Source organism: Amborella trichopoda, chromosome 1 (genome assembly GCF_054954075.1).
Source record: "Amborella trichopoda isolate Santa Cruz 75 chromosome 1, AtrichopodaSantaCruz75HAP2 v2.0, whole genome shotgun sequence".
NCBI classification, from domain to species: Eukaryota; Viridiplantae; Streptophyta; class Magnoliopsida; order Amborellales; family Amborellaceae; genus Amborella; species Amborella trichopoda.
The window spans coordinates 6,452,730-6,479,960 of record NC_142336.1 but is presented as its reverse complement, the minus strand read 5'-3'; the positions used below and the strand labels follow the sequence as shown (position 1 = coordinate 6,479,960).

At 36.6% G+C, this 27,231-nt stretch overlaps 1 protein-coding gene and 2 long non-coding RNA genes across 9 annotated transcripts; 2 read left to right on the top strand and 1 right to left on the bottom strand.

Annotated features, from left to right (window-relative positions):
- Positions 1–2,992: 2,992 nt before the first annotated feature.
- Positions 2,993–7,433, top strand: LOC18426176 (DnaJ and Myb-like DNA-binding domain-containing protein). Its single transcript, XM_088859382.1, has 2 exons — positions 2,993–3,331; positions 4,089–7,433. The coding sequence occupies exon 2, from the start codon at positions 4,327–4,329 to the stop codon at positions 6,304–6,306; it is 1,980 nt and encodes a 659-aa protein (XP_088715508.1). The 5' UTR covers positions 2,993–3,331; positions 4,089–4,326; the 3' UTR covers positions 6,307–7,433.
- Positions 7,434–8,223: 790 nt separating this feature from the next.
- Positions 8,224–26,735, top strand: LOC110006547 (uncharacterized). 7 transcript variants are annotated; one of them, XR_016050122.1, is made up of 5 exons: positions 8,224–8,358; positions 8,472–8,812; positions 23,452–23,584; positions 26,242–26,361; positions 26,598–26,735. It is a non-coding gene; the product is annotated as an uncharacterized LOC110006547 (long non-coding RNA). The 7 variants fall into 7 exon arrangements; XR_016050118.1 differs by having other exon boundaries at positions 26,234–26,361; XR_016050114.1 differs by having other exon boundaries at positions 23,452–23,621.
- On the bottom strand, positions 22,109–23,792 carry LOC148783501 (uncharacterized). The gene is made up of 2 exons (XR_016050123.1): positions 23,592–23,792; positions 22,109–23,553 (listed from the first exon to the last, which is right to left on the bottom strand). It is a non-coding gene; the product is annotated as an uncharacterized LOC148783501 (long non-coding RNA).
- Positions 26,736–27,231: the final 496 nt, after the last annotated feature.

Here is a 27,231-nt window from a genome sequence, read left to right as displayed (position 1 = left end):
AGAAGGGTGCTGTTCTCTAAACATTTAAAGTAAAGCACACCTTCAAATAGTGTTGAGAATTGTGGTTTCAAAATTGAAAATCTTTGTGATATCTTTAAAGTATATTTTTATTTCTAATTATAAAATTTAAAGCTTAAAAAATGGTGTAGATCGAGCATATATATGAGAATTTTAAAATATTGAAAATTGATAGTCCAAAAATGTATTACAAATTGCACTATTTCCAAAACTTGAAATCCATTTTTTTCTCATGTCCATACATCTTGATGTCGAGTTGATTAATTTAAGGATACTTGAGCATTAAAAAAACATCTTCTAATGAAATTTTTGAGGTGGGCTTCAGTTTGATTGTTTAGAGCCTCGGCGTTATATAAACTTTTTCGTTATTAGAAAGAGACCATTTACCTTTGGTACAAAGTGATCACATTAATATTGACCATTGGATGTGAAATTCGGTGGCTGCAATTATTCCATTGATTAAGCTCAAATTTCAAAAGAAATTTTTTCGAACTTTGTAACACATTCAAGCTATCAAACTTCACATCGGATGATTGTAAGTAATTGTGACCACCTAGTATCAAAAGTAAATGGTTTCATTATATTCAATCCATTCTAACAAATTTGAAAAATAACTAATTTCTTTGAAATCTATGTCCACACCCCCATTCTTTACTTTTTTATATAATATTTTTACCAAAACAAAAAAATATATACAATGAGACTATTTACTTTTGTACAAGGTGGTCATAGTTAATCTTGACCATTGGATGTGAAATTGGGTCAATGCATTTATTCCATTTATCAAGCTCAAATTGCAAAAGAAAATTTCGTAAAACTATGTGACACACCCAAGCCATCAAATTTCACATCAAATGATTATAAATAATTTTGACCTCCTTGTACAATAGGTAAATGTCATCATTGTATACAATCCCTACTAAAAGTGCCCTTTACTATTCTATTAGAACCATTATGTTCGAACGGCCAACACTCATGGCTCAAGTTATTTTATGGACTAACATGGTACTAATAGCATCGTGATAATTCAGTGTCCTAAAATGGCCATCACTATACTATTAGTGTTGTGATGATTCAAGGTTCCTTAGATCATCAAGGTACTAATATGACCATGACGGTTCAACTCCCTCTTTTATAGACGATCACAGGACCATCATTCTACAAATCATACAATGATAGTCTGTCATGGCCTAGAAAAGAATGTTGAACCATCACGATACTACTAGTTCCTTAGCCATGACAATACTATTAGTACCGTGATGGTTTATAAAACAACTTGAGGCGAAATAAGCAAAAGATTTAGTATGGATGTAGTTTTTAAAAACTTTTATATTTTTTAAAAAAATTAAAAAAGGGATATTTTATAATAATTACCCTTCTCTTTTCTTCAAAAAGATATTTCCAAAACCCACTTCAGGCATATCAAACATATTCGTAGGGGATAAAGATAGTACCCCTTTAATATAAAGAGTTAACATATAAGGTCACAATCTTATACTATAGAAGTAAAACACTAATAAAAATTTCAGCTGAAAAGAGAGTTTTAAGCAGAAAAACCTTAAAAATAATATATTTTGTAACTAGTTATCTACACCATAGTTAGCAAGTCTCCAATCAAAACACGATTTTTAAAAATAATATCTGATTTTTTTAAATCTGTTAAAAAGTAAAAACTCCGAGTTTTGAAAATTATCGTAAAAATTCATTTTATTTCAATGGAACTGATATAAATCCGTATTTTATATCTTTTAAAAAAACTAAAAAAAAAACCTTCTTCGTTATAACTTTATTTCTTCATTAACTCAATATTATTGAATTTTATTTTATTAATAATCTAGATTTAACATAATATTCCGCAAAAAAATTTCACCAATAAGTTCCCTTAAAAAAAAATGAAAAGTATAAAATGAGACCATTTATTTTTGGTACAAGGTGGTCACATTAATCTTGACCATTGGACGTGAAATTTGGTGGTTGCAATTATTCCATTGACCAAGCTCATACTTCAAAAGAAATTTTTTCGAACTTTGTGATACATCCAAACTATCAAATTTCACATCATATAGTTGTAACTTGTAAGTAATTGTGGTCACCATATATCAAAGGTAAACGATCTCATTGTATACAATCTCTAAAAAAAAAAAAAAATACGAAAACTCAACTTGGATAGTATAAGGTGGGCAACTTATGCAAACCTCACCCTAGGGGTGAGGCAATGGACCTGGACCAAACAGCTAGACCTGACCTAGGTCAGGGGGTCCGGGTATGGGTCAAAAAATTGGACCCTGTAGGTTGGGTCCCAGTCTAAAAATACTATTCGGGTCTGGGTTCGGGTCAGGGTACAGATCCCACGTTTCTCAATTTATAAAATATATTCAAATAAGGTATATGGATGCATCCGTAGCTGTAAAGGTAAGGTGCACCTTCAAATTTTATCACGGTATATAATTTTGATATAAAATATTATTAGGATTATCTCAAAATCTATTTTTATATCTAATTATAAAATTTTAAATTTAAAAAATGGTTAAAATCAAGTAGATCTATAAACATATGAAAATCTTGAAAATGGACGGTGTAGATAATATGTTGTAAAATACACTATTTATGGGACTTAAATCTTTTTATTTTTTATAGTTATAAATCTCGATGTCGAGATGATCAATCAAAAGGTTTTTCAACATTAAAACTACCTTTTTCGATGGATTTTTTACGGGCACCGGTAGTTCCACATTATAAGGTATAACATTATTATACAAAACTTTTTCCTTCAAATAAATACATATTTTAATTTTTGGGTCGGTTGGATATGGGTCCATATTGGATCCCACGTCATATTTTCCTGTCCGGGTCCAGGTCCCATAGTAGTTTGTCAGGTCTGGATCCTAACTGCCCGACCCGACCTGACCTGACCATTTTACACCATGGGCTCACCTCCTTATAATTTCCTCGAGAAAAACCAAAAAATCTTTTTACGTGTACATTTATCTCCCTTCTCTCTCTCTATCAACCCCCATTGAAATAGGAGCCAAAGCAAACTCCGCGGCGCCGCCATAATAAAACCCTCTCTTTTCATAACCCTTTATTTCTTCTCCCCTGAAACCCTTCTCTCTCTCTCTCTTTTTTGTTGCCCCGCTTCCTCCTTTTCCTACTGTAACCTCTCTCTCTCTCTCTCTCTAACCTGTTTCCTCTATCCCCTCTCTGTTATCTCTCTCTCTCTCTCCTTGTTAACTTACCGACCGTGAACTCTCAATTCAACCCTGTGCTTTCTGTCTTTAATCTTGTATCTTAGCTGACAATCAGTTTCTTACAGGCAAGTTTCCCCATCTCTGCTTTTTGACAATCCAATATGTATTTTGACTTATTTATTTCTTGGCTGTTATTTCTGTTGAGCTGTTGCTTTTGCATCTAAATGTGATTGAATATTGGCTTCTAGGGTTTCATATATGTCTGGCCCTTCTTATTTATGATTTTTAAGTTGTTATATTTTTAGGGTTTTCTTACTTATATGAATGTGATTGATTCATGTTTTTAGGGGTCTCCTTTGGCTTTATGTCTGATTCGTTGTTTATTTTCGGAAAGTGAATGATCTGGCTCTGGTTTTGGGAATGATTTTGTTCTCTCTGTTGTTTTAAGTCCTTTCTGATGTGGTATTTCTAGTTTAGCCACAAAGTTAGTGGTTTTTATTGGTTTGCTTTGTTAACTTTTCGTTGGACTTTCATTTTTGTTTCAAAACATTGCACAGTGAGGATGATTGGCTTGAAGGGTTTATTTAACTCATAGTGTTTTTTTTTGCCGGGAGTTTCTGATTTTCATTTTTTTCTATTATATTGTTTCGTGATGTAGAGATCTCCCTTAAGCAGTAGATAGCTGATTCTCGATGGGTTTTATGTGCTGTATATTTGTTTTTTCGTTTTTTTACTTTTTGGTTCCGGTGCTTTTTATTCAAGGGAATGGGGTGAGGAGATTACTATTTATGGGCTTGTTTATTTAATGCAATGCGTTCTGTATGATGTTCATTCTGAGACGGTTCATTTGATTGTGTAATGTTACTATGAAACTTTTTGCAGAGGATTTCAGCTCTTCTTCACGGATCACAAGGGCCATTTGAAGGAAAGGCTGCTTCACTCGTACTTTAAATCTTATTGCTAACTTTTGGAAGACAGTTTTCAGTGGATAACATAAGATTCTGGATTACTTGTTTGGGGCATATTTATGAAGTGAAGTTTAACTATTTAAACATTTCTAACCTGTTCATTGATTTATCAGTAGTGAATTTTGAAGTTTATTAGCTTGAGAGAGGACATCATGGTTTCTCAAATACACATGCCTCTTATTTCATATTCTCCTGAGATTATAAATGGAGAGCCTATTTTCTTCTCCTCGAACTGTCTTCCTGTAAAGGCCACTAATTTTGAACCAGCTGGCCTCTCGTTTCATTATGCTGCTCTCAAAATGGTTGGTTTGGGCGAAGAAGAAGATGTCGATTCTGATGACCAAAGTGTAACTGACGATAGGTCCAAAGATTATATGCCATCTTCTGATTCTTACAAAAGCAAAGGGAAGAAAAAAGCAGGGGACCAACAAGATCATTATGCACTTTTAGGGTTAGGTCATTTGAGATTCTTAGCCACCGAGGAGCAAATTCGAAGGAGCTACCGTGAGACTGCCTTAAAGCATCACCCGGACAAGCAGGCGGCCCTTCTACTGGCTGAAGAGTCAGAAGAAGCAAAGCAAGCCAAGATGGATGAGATAGAAAATCACTTTAAGGCCATCCAGGAGGCTTATGAAGTATTAATAGATCCTGTTAAGAGGCGTATATATGATTCCACTGATGAATTTGATGACGAGATTCCATCTGAGTGTGCCCCGCAAGACTTCTTTAAAGTATTCGGTCCTGTTTTTATGCGAAATGGGAGATGGTCTGTTACCCAATCTGTCCCATCTTTGGGAGATGATAACACCCCACTGGGAGAAGTGGATAGCTTTTATGACTTTTGGTTTGGGTTCAAAAGTTGGAGAGAGTTTCCCCATGCCGATGAATTCGACTTGGACCAAGCCGAGTCTCGTGATCATAAGAGATGGATGGAGAGACAAAATGCAAAGCTTGGGGAGAGGGCAAGGAAAGAAGAGCATACGAGGATACGTACTTTTGTTGAGAATGCATATAAAAAGGACCCAAGAATACTGAGGAGGAGAGAGGAAGAGAAAGCAGAGAAGCAAAAGAAAAAGGAGGCCAAGTTTCTGGCTAGAAAGATGAAAGAGGAAGAGGCTGTGAGGGCTGCTGAAGAAGCGAGAAAAAGGAAAGAGGAAGAAGAGAAACAGGCAGCTGAAGCTGCATTGAATCAAAAGAAGCAGAAAGAGAAGGAGAAGAAGCTTTTGAGGAAAGAGAGGACTCGGTTGAGAACTCTATCTGCAGAGGTTGTATCGAAAAATCTCCTCGGGTTGTCAGCGAGCGATGTGGAGGGTATGTGCATGAAGTTTGAGACTGAACAGCTTAGGGGTTTATGTGATAATATTGAACAAAAGGAAGTGAGTGAGAAAGCACAACTGTTGAAGGATGCTTTACAAGGGAAGAGTGCTGATGAGTCTAAGGTAGATCAGAAGAACTCTCTTCAAAATGGCTCTTCTTCTGATTCGATTGATAATAAGGGAAATATCTTAAGTGGGTATGAGAAGAGAGAGAAACCATGGAGCAAGGAAGAGATTGAGCTGCTAAGGAAGGGAATGCAGAAATACCCAAAGGGAACTTCACGGAGATGGGAGGTTATTTCAGAGTATATTGGCACAGGAAGATCAGTCGATGAGATTCTTAAAGCCACCAAGACTGTTCTTCTGCAGAAGCCTGACTCTGCTAAAGCTTTTGATTCTTTCCTAGAGAAAAGGAAGCCGGTTCAGTCTATTGTTTCACCTCTTAGCAGTCGAGATGAGACCAAAGATGCATCTGTCAATGGGGTTGAGAACAATGGACCAGTTGGGGTGCCACAAAAAACTGAATCAGAGAAATCCTTAACCAGTGGGAGCAACCAGAAGAAACCAGAAACTGAAAACCCATCTGGCCCAGCTGCGCAATCTGTATCAAATGGAGCTCCATCTGGTAGTGATCAGGATTCGTGGACTCCTACCCAGGAGAGAGCGCTTATTCGGGCTTTGAAAACATTTCCGAAGGAAACAAGCCAGAGATGGGAGAGAGTTACAGCTGCTGTTCCTGGAAAGACCAAGATTCAGTGCATGAAGAAATTTGCAATCCTGAAAGAGAGTTTCAGGAACAAGAAGAGTGCCGAGTAGCTGATGTGGGTAGTTTCCAACCAATCAATGGAATTTTGAATGAAAATGTTATCATTGAATACCGTGAAGCCCATGCAAGCTTGAGCAGCTGGTTGTTTTTCACGGGGCAACATTTCTTGGGCACATATTTCTTTAGTGAGGTGCTTTATGATGCTATACTATTTCAAGGTTCCTTGACGAGGCATTTTTGGTGGAGAGTTTTGTATGATCATTTTGATTAATTGGCATGCATACCAGGGCTGAAGCATCAAATATGATCATCTCTCTCTCTCTCTCTATAAATATATATCTTTCATTATAGGCAATTATTGTTATAAAACAATGTAGTCATATCCTCAGTAATTTGTGGTCAGGAAACTCATTGGTTGACTGGCTTTTCACTGTTTCATTCGCTGAAAATCACATGGCTGCATTTACATGTTTTTGTTGCATTTTCTATTATTACTTACTGGATATGTGCCTTATGTGAAACAGTGACACCATTTTGACTTGGTCTGTTTTGTACTCTTGATTAATGAAGGGCTTGTAGAGGATAATTACCCAAAAAAAAGTGCTTGTAGAGGATAATACTTTTATACTTTTATGCATTTGTTCTCTTGACCTTTGAGTTGCAACTCTGGCTGTGCCTTTACTGAGTGGACTAACTTGGTTTTGCAAGTGAATCATGGCATGTGACATTGATAAGGTTTCATGTTTCCCTTGATGCATAATGGTTCTGTTCTTTTGTTTCAATTAAAGAAATCGGTGATACTCTGACTTATCACAGACATTATACATGGGAGAATTGTGTATTGGTATTTGGTAATAACTGATAATATGTGTTGTGTGTGTATCCATGTGTGTGATTTGGTCTGTTATATGTGGTATTATATTTCTACTGGTCTGCTATGACTTTCTAGGCCATCACACATACAGTGGTTTAACTTCCACATTTTTTTGTTGATGAATGGTTGAAGCCATTTCGAGGTCACAGGGTTTTAAGGTGTCCTGTGTGACACTATGCCTTTAGCTTGAAACTTCTATATAATTAGTTCTATCATATAAGCAATATAAAGAGGTACAAACTACAAACATGCTTTACATATCAATGGCAATTGAATGTTGATATTCAACAAAAAGAAAATAAATTGAATTTGGAGTACTTCACCTTGCTGGATCAATTTACTCCATTTCCTTTCTACTGGAAAAATATGCAATAAAAAACAGTTTTCCTTCTCCATTATCTGTTAATTTCTTTTTATTGTGGCGATGTAAAATATCTTGATCTCCCCAAGATATTACGTGCTTATTTTAACGGTTGGTTGATGCGAAAGAAACAGTATTTTTCTTTGATGATACCTTCCCTGGTAATTTGTCTGAGGGAATTTATGGATTCTTCCTCTGCTTCACTGATTTTGAGGGGGATTTTCTTCATGTCATTTGGTGAGCTTCAAGAGAGCGCCCCTGCATGCTGCTCATGGCAGATATAATGAAGTATAATCTCAGGCTGATTCCATCTTATGTTTCTACTTTCTTCTGCCGTACGTACAGAGAGGGGGGCACACTTTAGGAATATTGGACTCTTAATCCTGTGTCTTTTACCAGTTAACTCATTCAAAAAAAATAAAATAAAAATCATGTGTCTTTTACTATGTTTTGTAACTCATTCCTATTTCTCCATCTCTCTCTCTCTCTCTCTCTGGTGCATGTCTCAGCTTTGCATCATTAAAAAAAAAACTCTGGTTTGGTTTGGGTCAGGATCCTGGTGAGTCCAATGTCAATGACTCTGGATTCCTCCGAGTCTTAGACTTTTGGACCCTTCTTGTTTTATTTTTCAATAGACCTGGTAAAGTTCTGTTGAACCTAGGCCAATTTGAACGTACAGACTTGATCTTGGCCCCTGCCTGGTTCCGTGTTTTTAAACACTGGTTTGTATTTTATGAGTGCATTTTGATGTATATGTTCCTCTCACTGTGACATTACTTACCCAACCAGAAAAAAAAAAAAGAAGAAGAAGAATAAGAAGAAAGAAAGAAAAGAGTTTATCAGGCCCTTGAAGATTCAAACAATGAGGTCAGGATTCAATTTAGTTTTGACTGGCTGCTTTTTTAATATTTGTAATGCACTACATTTTCATCTTTTCTCTTGAACATATACTGATCCGAAATTTGTGCTGAGCTGTACAGAGGCCTTAGTTTAAGACAAACCTCAAGCTAGGGAAGATGAGGTTCGATTTGGTTGAATGTCAGTGCATGGACAAGGTCCTTCTATGTCTTGATTCAAGCTAAGTATTTTCAAGTGTTTGCCAAACCATTTATTGTCCTCTACGCATTTTATTTTGAATGTACGCTGCATGTGCTTCTAACAATAAATAAAATTCATATGGATTTTTAAGGAAACTCACGAACCTTATTGGAGATAAGATGGATCCAATGGTCAGAAGAAAGGGAACTCAATTGTAGGAGTTCTATGCTATTAAATCCAGATTGCAGTGAAACTTGGAACCCAAAACAAAAAGAAGCTTAAGGTAATATGTTGTTTGTTATTGTACAGCATAAAAAAAAATGTGGTTACTATTGTCAAGATCTGACATATTTAGTTTTGTTACTTCACTTTTCTTGTTATGTAGATTCTTTACTTGTAAAGCGAAGTCAAAATCATTATCCAAAAAAAAAAAAACAAGAAAAAAAATAGAGAAGTCGGATTTCATGCATACAATTTATTGCATAGCCAAGTTAACAGTTTTTTTTTTTTAAGTCTACTTCATAGCCTACAATTGCTTAAAAATTGATCGAATTCTCATGTTGATTGTATTTTTCTCTTATCTTGAAGCTTTGGTACTTTTATTCGGTGTTGCCAAGAACATTCCTTTTCTTGCGTACTTTACTGGAAATGCTTGTTCTGGTGTCAGGCATTTCACAATTTTTCTTCTCATAAATATCATTTGGCAGTAATCTTTAAAAAGGGCAAATCACATGAATATCCTCCATTGTTTCCATTATCAAAGAAATTCCCATCAAACTTTTAAATTTATATACATAGGCAACATTTTCGTTTTCTTTTTTTTTGTTCTGAAACTACCAATTTTTTGGTCATTCAAAGTTTGAAAATTTTGAGGCATTCCCAAAAGAAAACCTCTTCTCTGTGGGACCCAAGGGGCCCAAAATATTTTGGACTGTCGCATTGTGAAAATCTGAAAATGTTTCTGGCCTTGAGCACGACAGTCACTCTGGGACCCATGGATTCCAGAAGAACTTTTGGATCTTAACTATTTTTTTTTTGAACCTATTTTTTGTTCATTCAAAATTTGAAAATTTTTAGGCATCCCCAAAAGAAAACCTCTTTGCTATGGGACCTGAGGGGCCCAAAATATTTTTGACTCTCGCATTGTGAGAATCTGAAAATTTTTCTGGGCCTTGAGCACAAGGGACCCATGGATTCCAGAAGAAGTTCTGGATCTTTACTATCCAATTTTATTTTATTTTTTACTTTTTTAACTTTCAGGTATTTGTAATTCAAAAATATTTTGGGCCCAGAGCACAATATTTGATCTAGGACCTATGGATTGGATTTTCACAATCTAAAACTTTTTAAAGTCTCGGATATTGAAAATATGCGAATATTTTGGGCCTAGAGCACAACATTCGATTTGGGACCCATGGATTCCGGAAGTAATTTTGGATTTTCAGTATCCAATTTCTTTTTAAATTTTACGGATGTTGGAAATCCGAAATATGGGCAAATTGGTCATTTTAAAAGATCTGTGAAAAAAAGGGTATGAAGTTAATACAGAATTTTTTTTTGGTAAAAACTAAATATCGTGAATTAGAGGGATATACACATAATTTTCTCTTAAAAAAATATTCTGATTATGTCCATACAAAATGAATTGATGTACTTGGTTGCGTCTGTTAATTTATCTTTTTTTATGTGTGCGCGCAATGCAAACCTTTTGTTTTACACTATTTTCATGTTAAATTGGAAGATCCTTGTTGGAAGATGGGACTCACTGATCATATATATGTATATATATATATATATATATATATATATATATATATATATATATATATAAATAAATAAATAAACAAATCAATAGATTAAAAGAGGAGGGATTTTTTACTCCCAAGGAAAAAATAGTGAGAATGATCTAGACACTCTATTTGTCTTGAAGTGGCGGCAATAATCATTTGCTGAAGAATTGTGTTAACATACATATGCATCTATGTTACAAGGAGATGGATGCGTGACCTGCATCACATATGGATATGCTGTGTCATATGCTGCTGCTCATAAAGTATTGGCCGAACACTTGCACATCTATTTATAAAATTTTGTGAGTTATTCATTATATAATAACTTAAACAAATATAAACATGCATATCCATATTAGAGACAAATGTGTGCAATAGTACGGACATGTGTTTCCGGAGTTCTGAACACGTGTAAGTGATTGGCTCGTGAATGCTGGACCAGGGTCTCCAAATATTTGAGTCATGTCCAACATTTGGAAATGCTTGTTGAAGTTGAACACATCAAGAGATTCACGTCAATATGAAATTTGTATAACATACTGAGATGTGCTTGAGCTGCATCTTGTGGCGTGTCTTATGTGTTGAGAACCATGTTAGACACACCAAAACATGCCTGACATGTATGTCATAACACAGATATGCACATACATATATTTTATAAACCATGGACTAGCTGCATATAATTATGTTAAGCGAGGTATAGCATATGCGCATGCGCATGGCTTTGAACTTTGAAGTGGCTGCACATAATGATATACTGAAATATGTGGGCATGCACACATATACTGGGAGTTTTTGTCTCGCAAGCAATTGAAAAATTGCATGGTGGATTTCATAATTACTGTTTTTTTGTTGGTCAAATATATAATATGGGCTTGCAGAAACTACCTTCCTATTCGAGTGTTCATGCTAAAAATGTGAGCCCTCCGGATGAATCGTAGGGACCCTACACTTACCTACATATATCGGAGTTGGACCTGATGACAATGCATTATTTGAGGTGGGAATGGTTCCTGCATCAGTCAGTGTCTTGGTTTAGGAATCAGGTGTTTTACATGAGAAACCTGAGCCCTGAGACACATTAGTTGGTTTCTGCAGGATAAGGTGGTTATTAGGGTCAGGGTGACTGTTTTATGAAGACATGGAACTGTTTGGAAAAGATTGCTGGTGTTTTGAATGTGTATTTCCCGTTGGGTAAGGTTGAGGGGTGGGCAGGGTTGTAGAATTGTTGAAGTAGAGACTGAACTTTTGGAATAGAGAGTGCTTTGGGAATATCCAAATTTCCAAGCCAAGATAATCACCTTACTAGAAGATTAGTTCAGTTTGATAGAATAGAAGAAGAAAAGGGTGCTGACCTCGGAGGATCATAAACATAGACGGGAGGCTAAAGTGTTGGTACAATATTGTCTTAGAATGGAGATCCTTTTGCACCAAAGTTCAATAATGGCTGAAGGATGATGATCGCTGCACTAAGTTCATCCATATCACGGCTAATTGCTGAAAACAAAGCAAAACTTTGTTCAAAGCATCAATGTCTTTGAAAATCATCTTAATGACAAAGAGCAATCTAAAGCTATGATTGTAGACATGCCATTTTAAAATTGGCAAATTCTGTGGTATTCTTGAACCCTTAGGACCACACTATTCAATAGAATCCTTGAATCATAGACTGCCATCGTCCATAGGTCCTTGTCCCATAGTCCAAGATCATGTATAACTCCTATTTTTGGTACAAAATCAACAAAACATAGTAGAACACTTCTTTTCAACCCAAATTTTGGCAGGAGACAAATCAAGGCCCCATAGATCACCCCAGGATAAAAAACTTTTGATTCCGGACAGATTTTGTGTGGGCGGAAGCACTTGTGCCGCCGAACCCAGATTGGCCCCTTTGACTTGGAAACCGACCCTTTGACGTTCTGGACCCTTCCCAACCAACCCTAACCAGATTCAATGAATCTGGGCTGGGCGGCACTAGTGGTGATACCCAAATATTTTGACCCCAAAACGGAAATTTGAAGCTGTCAAATCTTTTGAATTTAGTAGTTACGTGTTTCAGTTGATTTTCAACTTTTAAAAACGCATTTCGGGATCATTCTAGGGGTGGACCATCTTAAGCTGAGTGCCCCAAAAAAAAACCCTGAGACTTTGAGACTTGAGAGAAGAACAACGAGAGTAGAAACCCTAAAACTAGGCAAAACCCCTAGCAAACTTTAGCCATTAAATCTGCAACCTTGAGATTAAGAAAAACCATTCAACCAAGCCAAGGCTTGGTCAACATTGAAGAGAGACACGGAGGATCCACGACGGAAATTACAGCTGCGGTCCTGATACGGGCGAGGCCTCGAAGCCTCTGGTTTACCGGGCCAACTGGCTCGACTAGGTATTTTTTTATCCTCTTTTCCTTTATTATTTTTGTTAGATCTAGGATTTCATTCGCATTTCAATTAGTATTTTGTGCAATTTGGATCAAAATTGGCTCTGCCATTGATCTAAGAGCAGATCTGTTTGCCTTTGAACAGATCTGACCTTAGTTTAGAATTCGATTGATCCCCACGCTCTTTCACTCTTAAATAACGAGTTTGTGGTTCAAATCTGAGCGATCTTCAATGGAAAATCACTCTCACGATGTCAAGGAAAGATGATAAAAGAATACCTGGTTGAGCCCGAGGCCTCGCCTGTATCAGGACCGCGACTGTAATTTCAGCTGTGGATCCTCCGTGTCTCTCTTCAATGCTGACCAAGCCTTAGCTTGGTTGAATGGTTTTTCTTAATCTCAAGGTTGCAGGTTTAATGGCTAAGATTTGCTAGGGGTTTTGCCACTGTTTCAAAAAGTGGACCGCCCAGCGCTTGGGCGGCCGCCTAAGTGGATATCCCTGTGCGCCTGCCTGAACCTGCCTAGGCGAGCGCCCAGGGCTTCCACCCCACCTAGGGGTTGAAATGAAGCTCTGTGAGGGTATTTTTGGGTCATTTTTTAATACTAAAAGGGAAAAATTGTGGGTTTTAGGTTTATTTGAAACCTAAAACGTATTAGAGGCTATTTTAGAGAGAGAAAACTCAAAAACAAATATTTTTTTACTTGGCCGCCCAGGTTCTGGGCGCTCGCCTAGGCGTTGGGCGGCTTGGAACCACTCGACCACTTAGGTCCCGCCTAGCGCGTTTTGAAACACTGGGTTTTACCTAGATCTAGGGTTTCTACTCTCACTGTTTTCTCTCAGGCCGCAAAGTCTCAGGTTTTTTTTTTTCTGGGCACTCAGCTTTAGATGGTTCAACCTTAGAATGATTTGGAAATGTGTTTTTAACAGCTGAAAATCCATTGAAAGATGTAACTACCAATTACAAAAGATTTGAGAGCTTCAAATTCCCATTTTGGGGTCAAAATATTTGGGCGGCACTAGTGGTGCCGCCCAGCCCATATTCATCGAATCTGGTCAGGGTTGGTTGGGAAGCGTCCAAAAAGTCAAAGGGTCGGTTTTCAGGTCAAAGGGGCCAGTTTGGGTGGTGCCACCCACACAAAATCTGTCTGGAATCAGAAGTTTTTTATTTCGGGGTGATTTATGGGGTCTTGATTTGTCTCCTGCCAAAATTTGGGTCGGAACGAAGTGTTTACTATTTTTAGTTGGGTTTCTAACAAAAATAGGGGTTCTATAGGATTTTGGACTATGGGATAGGGACCTATGGACTATGGTGGTCTCAGGGATTTTATGGAATAGTGTGGTCTTAAGGGTTCAAGAATACCACAGAATTTGCCGGTTTTAAAATGGGGTGCTACATGATCGTATGGTATTTTCAAAATTGCTTCACCATTGAGGCAAGACCTCGTTTGTTTATGATTGATATCCCATTCAACACAATATCTCAAGAAAATCATGATTGGCTTGAAAGACCATTTTAAGAAGAGGTCAGGACAGAGGTATTCAGTTTAAGTAGAGGTCCAGCTCCTGGGCCTGATGGGTAACCAATTGCTTTCTTCCATGAATTTCAGGGTATCAAGAACCTCATCAAAGAGGTACAATGAACAATGCAATGAATGCAACATTTATAGCCATAATACCCAAAAATGAAGAGGTAGAACACAAAAATTATATTTGATCAATCAGTTTACTTGGGAGTGTATGCTAGGCCAAGTCTTAGCAACTAGCCTTAAGAGTCTGTATACCAGAGGTTATCTCATTGCCACAGCCTGCATTTGTGAAAGATGTATTATAGACAGGTTAGCACTTAGAGTGTGTCCGTTCAAGATAGAGACAAATTGCCAAGCATTGTGTGCAAATTGATCTAGAAAATGCTTATGACAAGTCGATTGGTCTTCTCTTGAGAGGCAATGCGATTGATGAGATTTGGAGATTATGGAGAGGTTGGATAATAGGATGTTTGTCTTATAAATGCATTCCTGAAAGGATATTTTTCAAGTTTAATAGGATTAGGACAAGGAGGCCCCTTTGCCCCCTTTCTGTTTGCAATAGTGGTTGAGTGCTTTAGCTTGATGCTGAGTGGAGTCTATGATGGTGGACTGATGAACAGGTTTGTACTTGTCCCAGGTTCCAAGAGCGTTTCATCTGCAATATGCAGATGACATACTGATTTTCTGCGAATGTAGCACAGAGCAAATAAATAACTTTTATCTAATTTTGAGATGCTTTGAAGTAGCCTTTGGGATCAGTGCATCAGAGTGAACATGCCTAAGACAAAGCTGATGGGTATGTTAGTCTCTGAAGAAGAGTTAAAAGGCCTAGCATAACATGTAGGGTGCACAGAAAGCTGCCAAAAAAAAAATTGTGTATGGGATGGCACATTTACCCTCATAAGGTCTACCCTCCCTAATTTATCTATTTATTACATCTCCCTGTTTGCAGTCACTTCTTCAGTTGCAAAACAATTGAAAGCTTATGAAGGGTTTTTTTTGGCGGAATTCTACTAAAAACAAAGTTTTATTTTGGCAAAGTGGAACTGTGTGCAAACTGAGAAGGCTAGGGGGGTCTAGGAATCAGAAGGATCAAAGAAATGAATGAGGCCCTGCTAGCCAAAGGGTGATGGATATGTGGCACTCAAACCTCCCACCTGTGGAAGGAGGTTATCAATGACAAATAAGGAACAGATAACGCGGTATGCTTTGTGAAATCATGCCAGCAAGGTACTAGACTATCAGTAGGGTGGAGAGGGATTTGACCTTCAGTAGCAAATCCAGACTTCAGATTGGAAATGGGATGAAAACAAAATTTGGGAGTATGTGCTAACCCAAGCTTCTTCTATTGACCCAGAATATAGATATACTAGGGGCTTGTCTTATGGATGGGTAGGGGGCTGCAAACAGCTTGGTACCCCTGCCTCAGGGAGCTTTAGGAGAAAATTGAAATAGAAGCATTCAAGAACTTGTTGGCAGAGTTACGGCTTACGAGGGTTCTCTTTTCCTGCTGGACAGAGTAGATTAGCTCATATGGTTCCCAGATCCCAAGGGAGAGCTTTCGGTCGTATCAATGTATTGAGCCTTAAACTGGTTTTCAGAGGAGAGTAATGTTGTAATATTTTAGTCTCGAGTATGCCTGGGCCTGTCAACAACCAAGCCTTTGCATTGCCTGGCTCGTGATCCTCGATAAGGTGTTGGTGACCATTTGATAAAAAGAGGACTGAACATACCTTATGTTTGATGTGCAAGAAGATAGAGAAATAGTTAGCCATCTGTATCTACATTGCACCTGCATTACTGGGATGTAGGCTGTATTGAAGGAATTTGGTTTTGCAAAGGTAGAATCTTTAGTCAATTACTGAACTCTTTACACAGTGGTATACCCCATCACCAGGAAGAGGATTAATATTATGGCGGCAGACCATCCTTGCAGTGCTATGGATAATGTGTTTATAGATGCTTCAAAACCATTTACAAGAGTAGGCAAAGGCCTAGGAAACCTCAAGAGTTCTGGTTATATCCTGGATGAGAATTAGAAAAGAGCTCAAAGGCTATTCTCTGAAAGATTTTGGGCACCAATTGCACTAAACTATGTATTTGAAGCTACCAGAATCAGTGGGGCAATAAAGTGGACTCTCTGCCTTTAGTGGGAACAATAAAGCTATGTTTTGACAGAAGTAGCAAGAACAGCAGAAACCTTGCTGGTGTTGGAGGAGTTATGAAGGCCAGGGAAGAATATTGAAAATAGGAGCGCCCGAAGGCATAAGTGATTAGGGTGGTGGGGTGCCACGACATGACATCTGGGGTATCATTTCTACCAGGTCCTGAGTTAACATTATAAAAAAAAGATGAGAACTTGAATCCTTCATGGAGTTCGTATTATCGAGGGAAATTCCAGCCATGTTATCAGGTGGGAAGGAGGAGTTGAGAAGTACCCATGGTTTTTACATGATGTGTTTAAAGAAATATCCGATAGGTTTACTTCACAACATACATCTATCAAACATGTCAATCGAGAGATCAATCGAGGAGCAGGTGTGTTGGTCAAGGAAGGGGAGACCAAATACGAGTTGATTGTTGCAGTATTTAGTGTATAGTTGTCGAATCTCATGCATAGTCTCTGTTTTGATACTTTTGAGTCATCAGTAGGTTCAATTTTCTAGAATCCGAGAAATTTTCTACATCATTTTACAAAAGCAGTTAAATTTAGTTGAGCAGTGGCCTGTCTGAAAATCTAAGATACCAATTTTTACCTAGATTAGCCTTTTTTCTAACTATTGCTAAGCATGCAGCCTCTCAGAGCACATCCCCTTGTCCTGTATGTTACCCCGCCGATCACACTTCAACTAGGCATTCTGTGGATTCCCATGTGCTGCATAGACCGATGCATGCGTATGCAAGGTTAACCCCTAGTGGAACTGTGGTTAGAAACTAAATGAAGTGGGCTTACAAAATTTGACTTTGTCTTGAATTCCCAACACAGATCTCTGTTCACCAGAGTGGTAGTTACCAATGTATGTGATGTTTTCCTTTCCGGAAGGGTTGTTATTGTCCTTATATAAGCACCATTATAAGTTGTATGAAACCTACTTTTGGGATTGTTGATCTCTTCAAAAATCTGTTAATCTCTTTAAAGAGTGTTCCCTGAGCTGCTCTTCAAGTTCTAATTTTCGCCTTTCTTGAAGGGCTGTGAAATATTTCAAAGCTTGCTTCCAGAGTTTTCGAAGATATGTTCACAGTTGTATGAAGCTCAAGAAGTGATATAAACGGTATATGGGTGCTTGTGCTCTGTACAAAAGTAAAAGAGCTATGTCAAAAAGTTCTACACATCAAGAAAATGTGGTGCCACCCACAGAAAAAACCAGAATGGAATGGAAATCCTCGGGGGGCCAATGCTCAAAGAGGTGCCAAAGAGGTCCCGGGCATGGTTTCTGCAATTGCTCCATTCTTAGTGAGGCTATCGGCTTCGTTATTGCCTCGCGCCACGTATGTCTCCAGAAGATGTGCATAGGTGTGCAAAGTTCGAAAATCTCGTCCAAAATGTATCAAGTCTCCATGGGCATGATGAGACTCTTGAAGCCCATGAGATGACATTTTTGGAATACCCCTCTATTACCAAAATGGGGCTCCAATATGAATTGAAACATTCACGCCCCTCATCGAGGGTGAGGGCCTTCGCCGTCGGGGAATCCACATGACCAATTGATTTCGAGAAGGAAGATAGGGTAGTTCTGTTTGTCTCTGAAAATTCCTCTAGCAGCTGAGCTCAGGGAATAACTGTGAAAGTAGAAGCTTTCTCTCAAAGTGTCTGGAATAGGTTGCGAACCAAGAGCCTTGGGCAAAGATGTAGGTTTTTTCTTCAACTTAATCTGGTTACTGACCTTTTCTCATGCGCACCACAACAATTGTGTTAGTTAATAATTACTGGCTTTTTTCTCAATTGTAATAGTGTTATCTACTCTAGTGAGGCCCGAGCCTGCCCGCCCATCCCAATTGCCTTCGCATATTCATTTCAAGAGAGTTCATCTTTTAATAGGTCACCTATGCCTCTACCCTTTCACTTTAGTTGATGCTGGAGTAAAGAGAGAGAGAAACAGCACACTATAATGGAGAATTGGAGTAATAGTCTGCACTGGTTTGATCGTTTCCAAAGATACTTTCGCTGGGTTTTGAAACTGGAATCAAGGGCTGAATTCTCACCCATCTCCTCCATACCATTGTTGTTCTGACTCGTTTTTGTCACTTGAACGGTGAGGATGTCACAGTTAGATTTATTGGAATTATTGTTACCACATGTCGAGCTTCCTTTGTTCTCGTTTTTGCTAACTACTCGTGGAACTTCCTTTTGTTGCTTTTTTGTTACCCATGGCTCTACTGATGGTTTCTAGTATGAGAGAAGAAACCATCGTAGATAGGCAATGGGAGTACTCGAACTGTGCACAAGGATCTGAATCCCCTTCATATTAAGGCCTTTAAAGGTAATGTTTGACAGTTTTGAAGTTCTAGTTCTGCATCTAATCTGGTGATACATTAGATATTTTTTGTCCATTTATCTTTTGTTCTGAATTTACCTGCTCTGGTACCTTTACATTGAGAGAACACCCTCCCCATGGTCAAAATGAAGATATTATGTATGTTGTGTGTATTCACTTGCTCAAAATTATGAAAATGCTTTATGAAGATTTATAGAATTACACTTATTTTTTATGCATGAGTAAATGCCGTACTTGATATATGATTGAGCATGAGCCATGTAAGTGTCCGAGCATCATTGCCTGAAATTTTTAAGGGAAATAGGCTGCAAGTGTCAGAGCGACATTGCCTGAAATCTTTAGAAGGGAAATAGGCTTCAGGGAATATAGACTGTACACTGGAATTTGCATAGGTGAATCTAGGTCCTCTACAACTATGGTTAATCTCCAGTTCTCAGTCGTCCAGCATTAGATCGGGTGGTGAATGTTCCATTGGTGTATAAGATAACATACACCAGCGGCTATCAAGGTTTCAAAAAATGGTCCGCCGGTGTTTAGGCACGCAAGACACCTCTGACTGCATGCCTAGACCTGGGTGCCCTATTATGTGTGGCCGAGTCGGGTGCCCAAGACATTTCTGACTGCACGCCTAAAACTAGGTGCCCATTATGGGCTGTCGAGGCGGGCGCCCAGCGCCCAAGACATCTCTGACCGCACGCCTAGACCAGGGTGCCCTTTATGGGCTGCCAAGGTGGGTGCCCTGGGACGTTGGCTTCTTTTTTTATTTTTTATTTTTTTTAAAGATACCCAAAAGGACAAAGGTGTTAATATTGATCCCAAAAAGGATTGAATAGGTTGTGAGGGTTATTTTTCGACCCCAAAGTTAAAAAAATACTTCCATAAACCTTCAATCTCTAGATTTAGAAGTATTTTTTTTGTGGTTTGAAGAAGTTTCTTAAACTTTTCTTTTATTATGGAGTATGGATAGTTAGAGACTATTAGAGACTATTACTGATACATAGTCTATTAGACTTTTAAATTTGGAAAAAGTTTATATAAGGATGCAACCTTATAATGTACAACTACAGATGCACCTCAAAAATCCATCGGAAAATGTAGTTTTAATGTTGAAAAACTCTTTGATTGATCATCTTGAAATCGAGATGTATGGCCATGACAAATAAAAAGATTTTAAGTATAAGATATAGTGCATTTTACAACATATTATTTACACCGTCCATTTTCAAGATTTTCATATGTTTATAGATCTACTTGATTTTAACTATTGTTTAAATTTAAAATTTTATAATTAGATATAAAAATAGATTTTGAGATAATCCTAAGAACATTTTAAATCAAAATTATATACCATGATAAAATTTGAAAGTGTACCTTACCTCCACACCTACGCATGCATGCCAACTGTGCTTTTTAAATTTTGTATGGTTTGAATTTTGAAATTTTGAAGCTCTACCTATTTTTTAGAAGTAAAAGTAGTTTTTGTGGTTTGAAGATGTTTCCTAAACTTTTATTTTATTATGGAATATGGATAGTCAGAGACTATTACTGATACATGGTCTATTAGACTTTTAAATTTTGTATGGTTTGAATTTTGAAATTTTGAAGCTCTACCTATTTTTGAGAAGTAAAAGTAGTTTTTGTAGTTTGAAGATGTTTCCTAAGCTTTTATTTTATTATGGAATATGGAAAGTTGGAGACTATTACTAATACATAGCCTATTAAACTTTTAAATTTGGTATGATTTGAAATTTGAAATTTTGAACAAGAGTATTCTCAATGTGATATATCATATGTTTGTATATTAAAAAGTATATTACATAATAACAAAATTGACACAAATATATGCATATATGTGTGTTTGGACAGCACATATATGTATGTATTTAAAATTGTTTTACTACATGGCATCCGCCTAGGTGCTGGCCGGGCTGCCTAGTGTTTTTTGAAACCTTGGCGGCTATACGGTAGATACTTCCTAGGAGCTTTAGTGATCCAACAGAGTAAGGGAGGGGTGTCATGTCGCCTGCTCTCTCAACTCTAGGAGACCCGTCAGAAAACAAAAATATGCGTTCTTGAATCAAGCCTAGGATGTTTGTCAACATCAGGGCACACGCTTAGCATTGCAAGTACTGTGGCCAAATAGAAAGAAAAATTACTATGGCCAAATAGAAAGAAAAAATTTACTTATTTATCTTTTAAGTGGGAGAAAAGAATGAAAAAACTACGACAAAATAGGAACTGTATCAATGTTAAGTGACTTTGTTTGCATCATGTTTGAACCTCTTACTGGTGTTGTGCATTGACATGTATATGAAATGAAAGTGTTGGGTTAACACTGACGACACTAGTGTTTCTCATCCTCATTTCCTCTCTTGAAAACTCATGTGGTTTATCTCCTGGACTATATAGTTGGTACAAACAAAAATTTATAAAGACTATTTGGTTTGTATGTAGGCTGTGTCTATTCTTTGTTGTTGCTAGTTAAAAACTGTTAAATACGCGTCATCATCGAGTTTGTTTCCAACTAATTGGGTGGGGTACATGAATACTAGTTTGCCATATATTTCAGTAAAAGATTTTGGGAAAGTTTTACGTTGGTTGCTTACCTAGTATAAGCTACCACATTTATTCGGGAGTTTAAGGCCCTAATAAAAAACAGTTGGAACATTAATGGCTTTCTCTTGGGTAGGAGCTTAATGTGCTAGAAGATGATGAGCAGCTCCAGGTTTCAGTTATGTTTGACAACCGCATTAATCACCATATCGACCAAATTAACTGACTCTTAGAAAAGGTGGTAGGTCGGTTCAAGTCCCTTCGCAGCACTACTGACCATCAGATTTGGTTACTTGGAATCCTCTCTCTCTGAGCTCACCAACCCTTTTCTGATGAGTTTTTCATCTTTCCTTCTTTTCTGATGAGTTTTTCATCTTTCCTTCTTGTTCGAAATGGATGATGCTACATGCAGCTGTGGAGAAATGGGAGCTTAGTCTGTTTCATATTTATTTGTTATGAGTTCCATTTTGATTTATATTGTGTTGAATATGGTGATATCCAAAATCACTCAAAATAAGGAAATCTCATATTAAGTAGGATTGTGATTGATATTAAAATTGATATTGATTAGTTTCTTAAAGAAAATAGAAATCCAAAAAAATTAAGACCATTGGTTAAATCTCATGGTTTTTTAGATATATGAAACATTTGCGGGAAATTTTTTATCTGGTGGGAAGTTAACATTTCTAAAAAAAAACGTTTCCGATTTAGTGGGGATTCATAATCTTATATATATATATAAAAGAGGAAAGAATATGTACGCCTTATTTGGGAAATCATATGGGAAATGTCGCTTCCGAGAGAGAGAGGGGGGGCCTCCAATGCATGAGAGGCAGTTCCTCCCTTTAGATAGAAAAGAGCGTCTTATAGAGATAAATATTGTAATGGTTTTCTTGTAAATTGAGAGGCTGGTTTTTTTGTTGAGAAGTGATTCACATGGAGATTTTGGGTGGTTTCTCTTTTAGTGAGAGAAAGTATTTGTTGTTATCTAAATCTTTGTGTTCTTTGTGTTTTATACTTTATTTATTGTATTATGATTTGTACTCTCGCCTATTTTGTTTGTAGCTTGATTAGTGCACGTTCTTGGTAGTATTCAATTTTTTGAGATTCTTGTTTCTGCATCTAAGATGGCTATTAAATTCTAACAAGTGGTATCAGAGCGCATGATTCGATACAAGGCTAATGTTTGTGCATTCTGTAAAATAAAAGTACATGGCAAAGTATGTGAGGTGTTTTATTTGAGGTGGAAAAATATGATGGCAAGAAAAATCTTGTCAACAAGAATGATGACAAAGAATTCATAAAGCTATCCATTGGATGTTGGCATGGTGAGCATATGATTTTACTACCAAGGTAGAGATAGTTGGCTATAGTGATATGCCAAATCACCAAAAGTAAGGTAGTATCATATTATGTGGGATTGTGATTGATATCAAAATTGATATCGATAAGTTTCCTAATGGAAATAGAAATTCAAAAATATTAGGATTTTTGGTTATATATCTTGTTTTTGAGATATATGCAACATCTATAAAAAATTTCCTATTAGAGGGGATTCTTAATTTTATACATATAAAATAATAGATGAAAAAACATGTGTGTCCTATTTAGGTCCCCATATGGAAAATGTGACTTCCTCTAAAGAGGTATGGGCCTCCAGTGCATGGGAAACAAGAGGCAAGGTCTATGGAGATAAGATGTTACGATGGTAACTCACGTAGATTTAGATGTTGGTTTATCGTAGAGAGATGGTTCTCATGAAGGTTTTGGGTGGTTTTTTTAAGAAAAAATCTCGGTTGCTCTCAAAGTCGTCTTCCTCGATAGTGGTTTTAGCGACGGTGGTTTTAGCTATGAAATAGAGATGTGTATTTTCCAAGACATTGGTTTGACTGTGGAATAGAGACATGAGATTGGTGGGCGACGCCGATCAGGAGAGTGAGTCTAAAAGGGTTACTCGATGGGGTTTTGTTGATAATTAAAGAGGTAAATCTGTCCCAAAATTAGTGATGTAACTTTCATTAATAAGTGGATTTCGATTTGCTATGCCCGTGGATGTAACCCTTTTGGGGTGAACCACATAAATCTGTGTTTTTGTGGTGTGTTTTATATTTTATTTCTCGTATCATGGTTCATATTCTCGCCTATTTTGTTTGTAGCTGAATAAATTTTTTTTTTGTAGGATTCTACTTTTTGAGATTCTTATTTCCACGTCAAAGAGACTATTAAATTCTAACATATTGGAGCTTCTCAAGAGACGAGGGACCTCTTGATCATGTGAGACCTTCGGCAGAGACGAGGGACCTCTTGATCATGTGAGACCTTCGGCTGAGACTTGGTTCAAATTTTGAGGTGGTATATTCCTTGCATTAATGAACAGAAATGACAAAAATACTAGCCATAATATTATATGCCCCTCATATCACATATTTCTAGGACCCCGAACTTTTGGAATGTAACTTCCAACACTAAGGGACCGACCTCCAAAAAAAAAAAAAAAAAAAAAAAAAAAAAAAAAAAAAAAAAAAAAAAAAAAAAAAAAAAAAAGGGAAAAGAAAAGATAAAATCATATGCTGTATAATGTGCCTACAAAAAATAAACTCCTAAGATTGAATAGAGAATGACCAAAATTTTGGCTGGTCAAATCTAAGTGTCCATGATCTCAAATCCAATTTTATTTTATTGGAAATACTCATTAAGTTTATTCTAAAGTAGATCCTACAATTTCATGTGTGGTTAGCTTGCAGGAGTACGCTCTCCATGTTCAAATAATATTGTTTTGAAGTAGTACCATTTATTGTTACGTGCAAATATGCATTTTCTGATATTGAAAATGAGATTTTGATTATCTAGGATCTGATTGCATGAGAGAAACCTTTAAATGTTCTATATACCTGGTCTTGGTGTTTCTTTTGATGCTAGAGCATTATGATTTGTTATAATATCAATCAGTATTTTAGAAAACGATGGGTCGACAGAGAATCGCCCAGTCCAATCTAGGAATCAGTCCCCTGGGCCGATTTTGTCAAAAAATAGGAAATCGCTTAAGTCTAGAAGAGAATCGACGATTTTCTATAGTAAAAAGACATTTTGCTACGGTAAAAATGCCGATTCATTGATGCGGATTGTTTTCTGGTGCTTCACTTTTTCTGCACTATGCATAGTAGAACGGCAATCTGGATCGGTTTTTGCGATGCCCAATCCATGTCATTGATCCATTTTTTAAATCACGTATATCTATATATACAAGATAATAAAATATGTTTTCAAGCACATCAATATATACAAGAGAATAAAATATGTTTTCAAGCACCAAGTTTTCTCGAAAATTTGACATTTCACAAGAAGGAAAGGGTTATCTTTATCATTTCTAAAAGCCTTGATTTATAAGTGTGGGATTTGAGGATAAGGATTTAGAGCTTGAAAAATAGTGATCTCTATCTACTGGAGATTAATAGAGAATGGATGACATCAATTTTGATGCACTGCCAGTACATTGCCTAATAATTATGAATTGGGTGCAGTTTTCATACGGATGCATCCGTAGGTGTAGAGGTAAGGTGCACCTTCAAATTTTATCATGATATATAATTTTGCTTTAAAATGTTTTTAGGATTATCTCAAAATTTATTTTTATATCTAATTATAAAATTTTAAATTTAAAAAATGGTTAAAATCAAGTAGAATTATAAAATCTTGAAAATGGACGTATGTTGTAAAATGTACTATTTTTGAGACTTAAAATCTATTAGTTTTATAGTCGTACACCTCGATGTCGAGATAATCAATCAAAGGATTTTTCAACATTAAAACTACTTTTTCCAATGGATTTTTGAAAAGCATCCGTAGTTCTACATTAAAAGTTAGCATCCTTAAATAAACTTTTTCCTTGTGAATTAGCTATTTACACTACATTATAAGTTAGCATCCTTAAATAAACTTTTTCCTTGTGAATTAGCTAGTTGTAAATAGCCCCAGGGCTATCCAACCTAGGTATTTGGTGGATGGTAAGTCGCCATTTTATTAGGTCATTTTTTAACATAATTGACCCACATTGGAACCTTGTCATTTGTGCAATTACTGCATTCTGTTGCAATTAACCACGTAATTAATGCGAAAAATGATTGGACCTTATCATTTACTATTGGAAAATGTATATAAGGATGATACCTTAAATTGTAGAATTAAGGTCCACCTTAGAAATCCATTGAAAAAAGCTATTTTGGTGTTGAAAACCCATCTGATTGATCATCTTGAAATCGAGATGTATGGATATGGAAAAAAAAAGATTTCAAGTCTTTAAAATAGTACATCTTGTAACACATTATTTGGAGCGTTCATTTTCAAGATTTTCCTACGTTTGTAGATCTACTTGATTTGAACCATTTTTGGAGCTGAAAACAGATTCTTAGGCCATCCTAAAAATTTTTGATACCAAAATTAGGTCTTATGATAAACTTTGGAGGTGCGCCTTATTTTGACTGTTTAAGGTTGCAAATACATGCAAACCTCACCATTTACCTTTGCATAATTAACCTTGATTTCCAAATTCTTAACCATACCAGTTGCTTGAATCAAAACTAACCCAGGTTAATGATTTGGTAATGCTAAATTGAAACTAATGAGTTGAAATGCCTCCTTTAATCATTTTTCATCACTCTCTTGGGATGAGTAGGGCTGGTTTTCAAGTTCTCTTGAATCCTTGACATCTCTTCTCAAACCATGTTACATGCAAGTGTGAGATGGATGCATGTGTCCACACACTAAAAAGATGATACTTGTGTTTAACATTTTAGACATTTAGACACCCTTTAGCCTTTTTTCTTGATTTTTTGCCAAAAATACTGGAAACAGTTCTCTATTTAAAATATATAGAATGTATCATTTAAAAACTGGATTGTAGGGTTTTGCATTTCTGAAAATCTTATCCACCTCAGAAGCTGACACACATATCCATGTTCTAGTAACTCAGATGGCATGTGTGTGGAGCCAGACGACTCGGCTACTCTTTTCTAGTGGATGACATATACCGGCAATCATTGTCTCTCAATTGAAGAACTCAGTTTATGGATGCCCTTCGCATTCATCTTAGGTGCTCATGCTTGCTTTCATACTTTTCTCTTGCATAATTTCTCACTCATGCTCATCAAAGAGCACTTCAATTAATTGGGAAACTGCTTTGACGGTGATGATGATGATGATAACGATGATGCTTATCTAAGAACAATAAAATCAAAGTATTGATGTTAATTTATATACTTGATGAGCAGTGTATGTTGTCTTTGCTTACCCTTAAATGCTCATCTCTAGATACATTTTGTTTCATAGGTGGCCCTTCACTATTTTTTGAATCACGAAGAACCTTTAGTGCCAGTTTGGATGGACCATTTATTCACGAAAACCTGCTTCTCTTACCTGCACTCATGAGTAGAAAAGGAAACTTTTGGGTGGCTCTGCTATTTATGGGTAAGGGCTGGTTTTCTCATTGCTTATTAATAAAATACCATCCCCTTCCTTTTTCATAAAAAAAAAAAAAAATGGTTATGTTTACAAAATGCAATATTCACAAATAGAATAAATTTTATAGTATCTGACTAGTTGTCTTTGATACAAAAAACAATCACTTATAACTATCAAATGTGAAATCTATAGTGCATTGAAGTACGGTATATTGTTTTTTTTTTTTTGACCAAGATTCATAAAAGGAAATTACATCGTTAGAAACAGCAAGGGAAGAAAGAGAAACACCCTTTTTAACCAAAATATCAGCAATGTCATTTGCTTCACAGTAAATATGGGAAAAAGAGTGATAAGTTTGCCACCGCATCCAAAGTTTGTAACCATAAAGATTGCAATTCCCACAGTACCCTCTGCTCCTTCTTAAACCATCTAATGAAAGAGAATCCCCTTCTATTAGACAGTTTGAGCCTAAATTCTTCCCAATGAAAATTTCGATTCCCCT